A 13433-nucleotide genomic window follows, 5' to 3' on the forward strand; every position below is an offset into this window, starting at 1 on the left:
GGATTAGGCCCAGATCTCTGTACTGGGGTGAATGTATGACATGGTTCTGCGTTCTGTCCATCAACTGTTGTTTTTGCTAAATTAATAGGAAATGTAAGAGACTCCAACAGCAACGTACGCTATGGAAGCATGACTGCTAAGGCAATCCATTACACATTACTTCACTGCACTTTGTCCCACCCAAAGACAAATCAAAGCCAATATCTAAAATATAAAACAAATATATATCCAAAAATGTCCGGTGACGAGGAAAGAAGATCAAGAGACATTTCTGGTTAACATAGAAGCTTGAGAGTTCTTTAGGAATGGGTTTAAATTTGACTCAGTCCCTATTTGAATACACAACATGGTGTAAATGCTAAGCGCAGTTGCAAATCATTAAGGTGAGGCAATGTCAACAAAAAAGTCTATTCAGTGCATATTAATTTTAATTTACAGAGTGCTAAAGGTCCAGAGTGGTTTGGAAACATGGCTAAAACAATGTGCTAATCCTTGATGCACATCAAGTTCACTCAGAGAGAAATTGAGGTGCCACAGACTATGGTCAGCAATTGAGGGGGATAAGAAGTGGACAACCAGTCATTGCTTCTGGGGTAGGATGCTCCCCATCTGGGAGGAAAATATAGGACATTGTGGATGTAAAAAAAAGTAAGAACTAACTGTGTCTGGCCCTTATGAAGTGCAGAGCTGTGTCCTCTATCTTTCTTTTTTTGACATTGTGTCTTCAAACGAGAGGGGCTAAAAGGTAAAGGAATGCTTCACCGAGTGCAGAAGTAAAAGGGCCTCTCTGAAGCAATCTCTGGCTTTCAAAAATGCATAAAGAGGGGTCTTTGGAACGGTGCTCATTAGCAAAGAGTTGAGCCTGCGGGAGCTCTCAAACACAACCTAAAAGCCTGGATTTGAGTTTCCATTTGAGTTAGACGATTGGCCAGCCTACATCCACATTCACATTCACAAACCTCCTCAGCTGAACATGAACAATGGGTCAACACATCGGATTGATGACTTCTATGTCCCATGCTCGTTCAGCACCAATATTACAGTCGAGTGGTTAATGTACATCAGAAGCCCATTTTTGTAGGGAATTTGGCAATTTTGCTTTGGTGGCAGAATAATTCCCCTGTGCCCAAGAAAGTTATTGAGAACACAACAATGGGGCCGATTAGGATGGCAGACGGACTTGCGTCCATCCGCCACCCCGAGGTGGAGGGACCGTCCGCAGGGGCTGCGGCGTTCCCTCCATCCCAATTAGGATGTGACTGCCACCCTGTCGGTCACATCCCCTACCTTTAACATTGCGGCTGATGCTGCTTCTAGCAGCACCGGCCGCAAGGTTAAAAGTGCATGTTTTCCTTTGCATGCACGAAGCAGCAGGCATTGCGTGGTGCCTGCCGCTTCGTGAACGCAAAGGCAGGGGGGTACCATAGGTAATCCCCATGTGCATCCCCCCACTTCCTTCACCCCCTGGGGGCCCGCAACGGGCCCCCAAAGAAAAGTCAGTATGCCTTTCCACGGCGGAAATGCTGCCGTGGAATGGCATAGGACCGCTGACATCCTAATATGGCTGGCGGTGTCTGACAGACACCGCCAGCCATGTTAGAGCTTTTCCGCTGGAAGGCGGCCACAACGGAAAAAAGATCCCTCAGCCATCCTAATCTGGCGGACTGAAAAAAGACCCCTGCAGCGGTTAATCAGCATCCTCCGGGCCGGCGGTGGCTTCCGCCGGCCCGGAGGATGCGGATTATCCGGAATCCTAATGAGCCCCTATATTTTGTAAATGTTGGACTGGCTTTTTTCAATAAGCCCACTTTGCCCACCACCTAATCTGAGATTTTGAAGGAACCCGTTGTGGTCATCATTCAAACCACTCAGTGATGAGTCAGTGCTGGGACAATTCTTATTTATTTTCCATGATTTGTTAGTTACTAATGTTCTTGTCGAAATTCTTTTTTTGTGCCTTTTTATACATACCTAGTTCTGACTGCTCAACACATGCATGTATTTGTTGACCCATCATATCTTGAGTGAACAATCAAGCTACAACCCTGGTACAATTCTAGAGTTGCTGGGGAAACATCCACACATTTACTTAGCTAATATCTGCTAAGTTAGACATATTTTGTGGATTTTCATATTGCTGGTTCATGGAGAGTTGACCTTTATTCACAACTTTCTCATGAGATGACATTTGTAGAAAATGACGAAGTACTACCCCCTACTACATATTTGTATTCTATGAACAGTGAATGCTATCCAGTGATTAATTAGGCTGGTATTACTGGTTAGAAACTGTGAAAGTTCTTTATGGAGCCAGTATCAAATTAGTCTGTGCAAAGCATTTGAAAGGAACAAACATTGCCCCAAGCTATGTTCAGACCAAGTTTCATTGAACATAATTGTAATTGCATTTATATAACACTTACTAACCCTGACGAGGTGTTGAAGTGCTTTTCAGCGAGTAGCAGCCTACTTTGGAATCCCAAAATTATTAGTGGTGAATTAGTCTTGGGAGATATGAAATTAATTTGAGTTTTAGACTTCTGAGTTTGTTATTTGGATTCAAAAAGGATAGTGGAGGGATAGAAGAGGGAAGGGTATGCATTCACACAGCACTTGCTACCACTGACGAGGTGTTGAAGCGCTTTTCAGCAGTTATCACGTTACTCCAGAACCTAAACAGGTTTAGTAGGTAATTAGTATAGTCTTTGGGATCCAACAGAATTCAATTTTGCACAAGATTGTTTCTGCAATACTTTCACGAGGGAGTTGTTTATATACAATGCTGCAGCAAGTAATACGGATGTTAGTGAGAAGGGAGTTAACTCTGAGATTAACAAGTAGTAGTATGTAACTACCTTCAGCAGACCGTATATCACCACTAACATGGTGGACCCTGGCCGTCTTTCCAGTCTCACTATAAGAGCCAACCTTAACACTGGAGCAATTTTATTTACACCTGTATGCCTGTGTTCAGAAAATACTTGCTAAATCATTCGTCTACAGTTTATGTATAAAAAGACCTGCTAATTCCCCCCCCCCCCCCCCCCCCCCCACCCCCAATTGTTTTATAGCTAGACATCGAGGAAAAACCATTCTGTTTTATTCTATTACAGCAGGGGCATCTTAAGGATTTTGGGGGCCCTGGGCCAAACGAATTTTGGGGTCCCCTTTTCAGAACAGCATTCAATATATGATCTCGTTTCAGCTCTTTGGTGCACTCTTTGGCCAGGTCACTGACAGTTCACAGGCACACTGGTCCAAATTCTAAATGTGTTCACATGTAATATTTAGAGACCATGTGTGTTTTCAATATTGTAGCACTGCAGCAGCTCACTATTATTACTGTAAATAATCTCTGTGAAACCCTCCCATTTCTCATATGTGAGGTCTTGTTTTGATCTAAAATAACTGTTTTTATGGATGTTGTATTAATCAAAAACAAAACCTTTATCTGGAAAATGTCTGTAATGGACTCTCACACTTCATCCACAGTAAAAATGAATTGAGGGAAACAGGTATTTAAACCAATAAGTTTAAGAAGTATTCATGATAATCATGGCAAGACTCTCTGCAGAACAGAACTGGCTCGATCAGGGGGCCCCTGAAATAATGGGGTCCTGGGCCAGAGCCCACTTTGCCCATGCCTTAAACGTCTCTGTATTGCAGCACAGAATATAGTTCCACTCAGGAGTTTCGACTAGAGATAATACATTAACATGGTCATGTTTAGCAATTAAAATAATGAACGCAGATTAAAAAGCATGAGTCATGTAGGATTTCAATTCAGAATCTTTACAGAAGTAGAATACTTGGGGAAGGGTTAAGAGGAACAACAAGCGGATATCAAATTATAGCATAAGGATCGCAAATAGCCTGACGCAAGGCTATGTTTTAACCCCCCAGATTTTGTACCTTTAATGGTACTGGATATTACCACAGCATTTGCACACCACGTTAGTTGAGATCAGATGAAAACCTCCAATATGGTGATTGCTCATCTCATGTACACCAAGAAGCAATTTCTAATATCCTGCAAATCCTGTCGTAATTTCAGCCACAACTTCCATTGCGACGCATGTTAAAGGTTTTAAAAAACAATGCTTAATTGAGATCACTTTAAATAAATTAAATAAATAAAGTCCAACTCTGTCACAAATCCTCTCTGTCCTTATACATCTTGTGCCTCACCTTCCTGGTCGAAGAGGTCTGAAGTGACAGGTCCCTCTGGCCGGTCGTCAAGCATGAGATCCTCATTACTGTCCACGTGGAGGAACTCCTCGGTGGTGCGGGTTTCGGAGATGGAGGTGGTGAGCAGAGCACTAGAGCTGGCCCTCTCCGACTGCAGAAGTTCCTCTGTGGGGGGAGGGAAAAATGCAGAGTGAGAGACAGAAGACTGAGTGGAGGGCAATGAGATTGAAGTGTAGGTTAGGTGTCATGGGCCCTCATGCAAGCAAGACAAATGGGCCCAAATTCTATGGTTTGGTAGTGAAAAACGGATAACATTAGGGCGCAGAGAGCCCACATACCCCGGACCTGCTGCATTTTTGCCCCCTTTGCTTGGGGCAAGCCAGAAGAGTGAGTGGAAAGTGCAAGATACAGATTCTGTCAAATCTAAGAATGGAGAAGGGTGGCGGGAGAACCAGAAGGAGGAGAAAGAGACAAGCCATAGAAGGAAAGGATAGGGGAAGTCAGGCTGATGATTCAGGGTTAGAAGAGAACATAATCTAGGATGGGCAGAAAAGTGTCAAAGGAAAAAGTGCTTTATACACATTTCATACTTGAATTCCTTTGGGTATGAACACAGAAGATGGTGGGGTATAAATGCACCCCTTCAGTACCAATTGGATATAAATCCATGCTCCAACTTTATTTCCGTCAGTGAGTTTCTCCAAATCTCTGACTCACCAAAAATTTGAAGACAGAGATATGCAATTTGAGTTTAGAGGTGGGAGAACAAATAGATCTAGGGAGAGAATTTAGTAAGAGTCCATATAAAGCCATTTCCATTAGCTCATGTGGAAGTGAAGAGTTTAAGGGGAAAAGTGCAGCAGGTGAGAACATGGTTATTCTCTCTACAGATCCTATTAAATAAAAGTCTTCAGGGATATCATTTTGCAGGCAATTACAAACAAGCTACCCTTGCAGCCTAAATGGCAACGAAGAACTTAAGAAATAGAATTAATCATGTGACTACATACGGATCTCTCCCTTCAGCTCCTCCGAGAGACGAGGGTTCTTGTAGAGCAGGGCCAGACTCTGGTTCATCCGCTCCTCAATCACATGCAGATGGGTGTAAACCTGCGGACCAGGAAAAACAGGAGGGAATAGTGTGATGGACAGAAAAGAGGGTATGAAAGATGAGAAAGCAGAAGAACAGAGAAAGATGTTGAAGATTCAGTTGAGAAGCAGGGAAAGTAGAGAAGAAAATGGAGGTAAGAAGGTGATTGAGATGTATGTGTGGTAGAACAGGAGTGTGATTAGGAAAGAGTTTGTGAAGACATGTTCGAAATTAAATCGAAATGAAGTCAGAGAGTTTCACAAAAGGGTTATGAAATGAAGAGGATGAAGATGAGACCAAAGATGTAGGATTTAAGTAGAGAGTAATGGGGAGTGACAAGCGGAGGGGGGGGGGGGGGGGGGGGAAGAGAGAGATTAGGTTTGTTTAATGCTTAAACATACAGTTTTAAATGTATGGCAATGAAGCGTCACACGATTAACTGGCCCACTATGAATGAGACTCCAAAAAGTCTAGGTAAAGAAAAACATTTTCTTGCTGAGTTTTTCCCTCTTCTCTATAGGGTACCAAATAAAAAAAAACAAATATATATACGACATAATAAATCAAGACACCTGAGTCAGGTTAAAGATCAGCAGCAGCAGCAGTGGTGACCTACATCCGTGAAGCACAACCTTTGAAAAAGTTCTGAGAGAGAACGAAACATGTCGGATTGCTAACGGAATAAAAGTGAAATGGATGCAAGCCTCGTTGTGGTGTGCGACTCATTTCTTCTCTGCAGGGGGAAGGTTGGTGAAATATATATATATATATATATATATATATATATGCAAAAATCCTCCATAATAAAATAAGCATATTCGGCACTCAGTAAGTTTGTAATCTGCCTTGTTTATACAGAGTAAAACATCTACGCTTTTCAGCCATCCTCACTGCCTTGTTCACAATGTCGAGCCACAAATAAAGTTCTGTTTAAATACACGAAAACTGCATACACAAACACCAAAATAGGACAATCATTCTTCACAGTTGTAAATGGTATGAACACTTAATGAAAACATGGCCCAGTCAAGATACTTTATAGAACTTTATATAAAATTGCCTGTAATAATTTTTAACATTACTTTTCTGCCTTTGTTTACTTCAATTATCAGTTAGGAAGAGTTAAGGCAACTCTGGAAGAGTTAAGGCAGCCCTAGAATCCATTTTAACGTGCTTTCTTATATTTACTGTTTAAAATATGTACTGACAAGGGGGTAAAGAACCTGCTGTAGGTGATTGTCCTATTGTTTGTACCGGCATGGACATTAAATTACTGATCATGGCAGTAACAATAACAAGCAATGGCATAGCCAATAGGTCTCGCCTTTGGGACCTTATAAATGTTTAGCCATGCAACAGTTGATGTTGTTGCACCAAGGATATTGTGCTGCATAACTAAATACTTATAAGGTCCGAAAGGCGAGACCTATTGGCTGTGCCAATGCTTGTTTTTATTTGGCTTTACCTAGGTCAAAGTTGTGATTTTATATTAGTGTGCTTGGCTATTGGAGATATTTTGGAACAATTGCACAAACCTAGCCAAGGGGCAGTGAAGTGCTGTACATGGTCAAAACCAAGTATAAAGTCAGTAAAAGGAGAGGTAGCTGGTCTGTGGACTGTTAATGTACTAGTGTTCTTTAAAGAGGCGAGTCTTCAACACTTTCTTAAATTGGAGCAGCGTTGGGGTGGCCTTGATGGATGTTTTTCCAGATCCAAGGTGCAAAGATGGAAAAGGCCTGCTGCCTTGCTGCTCAAAATAACTTGAAAAAATGGACTAGCACGTCTTTTTATTTTTATAGAAACTCGTGTCCTTTCTTGAGCTTAAGTAAGGCTAAGCGTGGCATGTTGAACTTTTCCTTAAGGAAGCTAAATTTCCTAATCTTTTTAATACATATGATGTTCTGCCTATTAGCTATCACCAATACAACAGGTGTGTAACTTGTTCTGTTAACTCGGTTTCTAAAGCACAGCTTTCAGCATTAAAGAGGTATCATGGCGTGTGTGAGTTGGTAGTGCCCTGCACACTTCCCAGTAATTGGAACAGACAGGTTTTAATGGCTTTACAGCATTCTAAATAGCCGGAGAGCCTTAGCAGAAGTTGATTCCATTGGACTTGGTGACAAAATGCTCTGCCTAGCCATAGAGTCTAAGAGGAATCAACTTAGAGATCTTTGTTGAAGCTCACATAGAAAATTACCCGTTTTCAGTTATAATATCATAAGCGAGGGAACTGGGCAGCTTTCTTCTCAGACACAACCAGAAACAGCCTTCCTGTTTGGCTTAGAGATAACTTCCGATTGTGCGCTTTTAGAATATATGTAGGATCCTGTCTGTTTGTTTTTTGGTATTCCAAGTATTCTGCGCAACCCGTGTTAAAGCAAGGGACGAGCACAGCTTTTATCGCAAGGAGTTTTGCTGAGGTGTTCACTCCCTGAGCAGGCTCGATGGGAAAGGATGTAAAACAGGCCAGTAGTTGAGAGCTGAGATTAGAGGAGCCCTGCAGAGCTGCTAACACTCCAGGTCATCTCCAGCTAGACAAGAATGTGATGCAGGCCTGGAAGGAAGGATCCACTTCAAGGTTAGTGCAGGGTCATCGCATCCTAATGGTCGGCTACACAAGGGAGGCGGAGCAATGACTAGGTCTGTGCCGGGTGTAGCACTGAGGCTGTGCTCAGCACTGGTTAAAGTCTTTTCCCATAGGTTTCTGAATAGTGCGTGTTAAAGTGAGGATGAGCTCAGAAATAGCTTGTGTAATGAACGGTGACATGGAATTGTGACAGGTAGAACGAAGACCTTGCATGCCCACGGCGTGGTAAATAACAATGGTGTTTGGCCACACTGCGGACAAATCCCAAGCAAAGCGCAGCAGGTAAACTCAAATTACTACTTCGTAAAGAAAGAGTTCTAAACTTCTATAAATGAGGTTTCAATAAAAAAAAAATATTTTAGGGAGTGTGAAGCAAAAAACACACAGTACAGGGCCTTCTGTTCACACAAGGGAGGCAGAGCAATGAATAGGTCTGTGCTGAGTGTTGCACTGAGGCCATGCTCCGCACTGGTTATTGAATGTCTTTTCCCATATGTTTCTGCATGGAGCGGGTTATGGCAGGGATGAGCTCAGAAATAGCTTGTGTAATGAACGGTGACATGGAATTGTGATGGGCAGAACGAAGACCTTGCATGTCCAGGGCGTGGTAAATAACACTGGTGTTCGGCAAAACTGCTGACAAATTCCAAGCAAGGCGCAGCAGGTAAACTCAAATTACTGCTTCGTAAAGAAAGCGTTCTAAATTACGATAAATTGGGTTTCAATCAAAAATATCTTTTGTTCAGGGAGTGGAAAGCAAACCACATACAGTACAGGGCCTTCTGTTCAGCACTTCAAATGATGGGGCCCTTTTTTAATTCTATATTTAAAATTATCCACAGTCGATACGAGTAATCGCTTTTCGGACCAGCACTGTAATCGAAGTGTAAATGTGGAACAAATTTAGTCAGCACTTTGTAAGGTCGCTGCCACAGGACTTTGGACAATGAAGGAATTTAACTATTGCCTCAGAGGAGCTTCATTAACGGCATCTAATTTAGCTTCTATAATGTTCTAAATAAAATTATTTTACTTTAATTAGGAATTTCTTGCTACATTTTCAACTCAGCTCCTTTTCTTTAAAAACTAAGTGCGTGCAAAAATAAATTGTGGCTGATATTTAAGACAGACCATAGAATATGTAAATTAACTTCTAATTCTACTTTATGTAAATAAATAGAGATACATTTTGGTGACTGATTTCTTTTAGTTATTAGGAACTACCGATACAATCACGATGCTCCATTCTCACGTAAAACGCTCCCTTAAAGCTGTGTCACACAGGAACAGTTTTTATTTGCCTAATCTCAATTTTCCATATTTAATCTTACAAGGTTACATGTTGAAATAAAACACGTTGAAATGGGAAAGCAACGGCAAGACAAGCAGTGAAAAAAAAAAGCAGGCAAATGCAAACAGCTCTTTTCAAGCACTCGTGCTTGTGCTGGCATCCTCCTTGCGGGAGCGAGCAGCGGCGCACAGAGGGCCCGTGCGCCACTGCTCGCTCCCGCAAGGTGGATTCCAGCACCAGCACGAGTGCTTGAAAAGAGCTGGCCAATTTCTAAAGGTCATCTCCTAGAGCAGGGCATGCCCGCTGCCTAGGCGAGACCTAACAAACAGTCATGTGGCAACCCTACCTGCAACTAATACTTGTACTGACGTCCCTCACATCCAAACCCCGGGAATGTGGGTGGGGTGCAGTACTGTATGTAGAAAGTCAAACTTCCTCTAACCAGATATACTCGGAATGTCACCCGCTGATATCCTTGAGTAGCGCCTACAAGCATAGTTAATATGGCTGGCCCTTCGGTCTCTGCTAGGGGTGCAACTCTCGGTTCTAATGGATGGAATCTACTAAGATCGACATACACAGCCCAGTCTGGGGAGTTAAAAATATGTTATATATTTATACAGTACAAGTCACAAGCTACCTGAATTAATCTACCATAGTTGGTCAATCAGTTTCATTGCCATGTCTGACGGATGATTCTCCCCTCCTCCCCCAATCTCTGGTGGTTTAAATAGTCCCACAGCCATGGCTGCATCCATCTAGTGCACACCGTGGACTCCCACTCCTTAGTATATCCAGTGAGACCTGTATAGCCAGTCGTAGTCAGATACGACCAGACAGAACCACAACACATGTGTAAGACGAATCCGCTCATTGTCACACCCCTTCCTCCCATCAAAAGCTTAGGACCTGCCTGCACTTGTAAATGACAAGAGTCCTTATTTCGTTCCTTTGATAATGACCCAGGTTATGGGCAGTAAATGGATTGATTTCAGTTGAGTCGCGTGGAGCATATCACTAGAAGGATTCCAGGCAAGTAGGCGGTCTCAGAGTAACATCACAAAGTTTCACATAGTACATTAATCTGGTGTTTTTCGCCAGAAACCAAGGATATCTCAGTCATGCTTCAGAAGTTTCCCTGCACAGGCTTTCAGAATACAGACAATGAAGAGATTTTGTTAGGTAAGAAGTGAACATTTAAGCAATTCTTTGTGGTTTACTCCAGTCCATTTCTGAGCTACTCTTCCCCAACGGCTGCCTTTGGGTTATATTGTTAACTTCAGAAGCAGGCCTAGATACAGAGAGAGCTGTGATGGAACATCGCGCTGCTCCTGCGAAGGCTGGCAGACCAGACGCGACAAAAGGATAAAGGCAGGTCTGCGCGCAAGGCAGACTGGAGTTCACAGTAACAAGGGATACAAAAGTAGAGGGACATGAGTCTTTGAGGAGCTCTAGAAAGAGAAATAATGGCTTCACTTGAGATGAAAGGCAGGTCTTTCATCTTTAATATTTACTGCAGACAGTGTGATCCCAAGAGGCCTTGTGGGAAGGAGCCGTGCTAGGATTATTTGAGGATGCGAGACAATGCTCAAGGGCCTATGTGGGCAGAAGGGGCTCTGATCTTTAAGAGGATAGGATAGACAGATAGCAGAGAAGACCTGTGATAAAAGGTCTGACATGAGGGGTGAGAGGCAATTTGAATGTACTTTTTCTGACAACACTCAAACCTTATAGCAGGAGCGGCTCCTCCATTAGGATGGAGGAGCCTCGCCCCACTGCCGAAAATGCCCCCCAGGAAAGCCCAAGTGATGAAAAATAAAATGGAATATATTAACATTTTATTTTTTATCCACCCAGTCTTGAACATAGTATCAGGATTGGGTAGAAGTGAGCTATGCACTTCAGTTTAAAGTGCGCATGTCTCACAACGGCCAGCCAGAAAGGCACATTTTAAACTCCTGTAACTTAGGTGTCTTAGACAGCTAGAGTAGAGAAAGGACAAGTCTCCAGTGCTCTTGAAAGTATTGAGAAGTGCCGCCCCCTCCAATCCTGGCACTACTATCATGCTGGCTACCAGCATGAGAGAAGAGCCAGGATTGGCTAGGGGAATTTGTTGGAGCCCGAGGAGACAGAGCAAAATACGTACTGGAGCGAGTAGGACGTCGGACGTCATGCAGCAAGCAAGATAAGTTATTTCTTTTTATTTACACTCAGCACTTCACCTTGCACGGATGCACTCACGCACCGACCACACATTTGCCCCCCCCTCACTTAGCCTACTTGCCAGCTGCCACTGTCATATAAGTATCTTAGTGTTGCTGACTGTTATAGATGTTAGAAGTACTCATTGAAATGAATCAGAGTAGGCAGATTCTTACAAAACCTAAAGTACTTTCTCTAAATAGCAGAATGTGTCAAATTTCTGGCTCAAAAAAAATCAGTGATTTTAATGCATGGAATACAAATGGCCTTTCTCCTGCTCTCTTAAGCTTCAATCTGCAAGTTTGCATATATATATTTCTTTATCAGTTTATTTAGACAGATGATTGATTGACAAGCTATTTGCTGTGCAAGCTAAAATACATCAAAAGCTATACAAATATAAATATAACAATATGCTATATTTTATATCCGTATTTAAATCCTATGTTTTTTATAAAATGACATACACAAATCTACTCATATTGTGACAATAGCCATACGCATGAGCCTTTGCCTGTCAAACCCATGCCCCAGGTGTGGCGTTAAAATACAATTATTGGCTGGAACAGGTGAAATTATCTAATTAGAGGTTTTTTCTTCAACTCTGGGAAAGGACTGCAAGAGAAGAAGAAGTCATCTCACAGGCGCTGTAGAAATATTTAGCGCCAGGACACCTTTCAAGGTATTTGATGCTTTTTACAAATTTGGTAACATAACAGATATGTCACGAAGATTCTGTGGTGAGAAGATATGTAATAATACGGAACCTATGGCAACATATGACATCCACCTCAAATTCAAGACTACCAGAAGCAACTGTAGTGAGCCACTTGTCTTTTCCTCTGGCTGGACAGACTGCTGGCTGGGTGGGACAAACTGACACAGCCACTTAGTGACCAAGGTGGAGCACGGCAGGGAAAAGAGGAGAGCGGAGAGAGCGGTATCAAAGCCCCCTGGTGCCTGTAGGACGCACAGTGCATCCTATTGGCCTGGAGAGTGGTCTAGCAGCCCATTCCATGATATCTGTTAGCCAGCATCCCAAGAACCTGAGCGTGAGCCAGGGGTTAGTGTGCAGCAGTCATTGTGTGTACAACTCCACTACAGCACAGTGGGTTCCTGAATTCATCCTAAGATCAGACATTTATGAAAAACCACATTCAACATTCTGCACTTAGGGTGTAATAGAAAGAAAAGAAAGACTGCCACTGCTCTACAAGATAGAACACAGGAGTGACACTGAGGTCAGGGAAATCAAACCTGCACCCTTTTAATACACGTATTCAGGTTCAGACTGGGAAACAAAGACGGCGCTGCCGGATTTTGTCACACAGCCCCCATGCTGCTCATAGGGAGTGAAACAAGTAAGTTTAGCAAACAATCACCTCCATTGCAAGGGGGGCTTGGGAAGGACCCCCAGCTTAAGAAAGCTTTGAAATCATTAGAGAACGTGCTAGAATATACAACACATTTTCAACATACACAGAGTGTAGAGTCATGACTTTCAGTTTTACAGCACGGTACTGTGTGCTCATTCCCTCTCTGCCAGAGTCAAGGACAGGGGCTCCCTCAGTCTGTTGTGGTACAAAGTAGGAGGTCTTAATCTTCTGGCGAAGGCGAAAGAGGTCTCGGAGAAGGGATCCTTCACCTTGTGCTGACATATAGGGAGAAGATCTCATCCAGTCTGCTGGTCCCAGGCTGAGACGAATTCCTGTATTGAAGACGGGCAGGCACAGGAGATGCCTCAGTCCGGAGTTACCATGCACTCTCCATATCTGCAGATACTTGGAGGTGGGAACAGAGGGTGACCCTGGGCTATGACTGGCCACTTTGATTTTTGCATGGAAGTGTAGCTGCTAGCTTAAACAAGGAAAAGCTACTTATTCTGGTACAAAACATGTAAAGTGCCATGCATGATGCACCTGTCCCCATGCTGTGAGATCCACCCTGCTCCATCATGTTTTGGTCCCACTCCCTCTATAATAAAAAACTCAATTGTGGAGGCCACTCCATTCTGATAGCACATCTCCATCTCTAAATCAAGCTGTGCATGCCAAGAGGCTATCTTGCCCACTGTC

General features: G+C 43.0%; 1 protein-coding gene across 2 annotated transcripts in view; it reads right to left on the reverse strand.

Moving 5' to 3' along the window:
- Positions 1–13433, reverse strand: part of APLP1 (amyloid beta precursor like protein 1) — a 244753-nt gene that overhangs the window by 24429 nt on the left and 206891 nt on the right. For both annotated transcript variants that reach the window (XM_086929990.1, XM_086929991.1), the window contains exons 11-12: positions 5199–5298; positions 4189–4353 (exon numbers count right to left, since the gene is read on the reverse strand). In XM_086929990.1, the coding sequence (XP_086786116.1) occupies positions 4189–4353; positions 5199–5298 (265 nt within the window). The remainder of the gene's footprint in view (positions 1–4188; positions 4354–5198; positions 5299–13433) is intronic.

Source organism: Lissotriton vulgaris, chromosome 7 (assembly GCF_964263255.1).
Source record: "Lissotriton vulgaris chromosome 7, aLisVul1.2, whole genome shotgun sequence".
NCBI classification, from domain to species: domain Eukaryota; kingdom Metazoa; phylum Chordata; class Amphibia; order Caudata; family Salamandridae; genus Lissotriton; species Lissotriton vulgaris.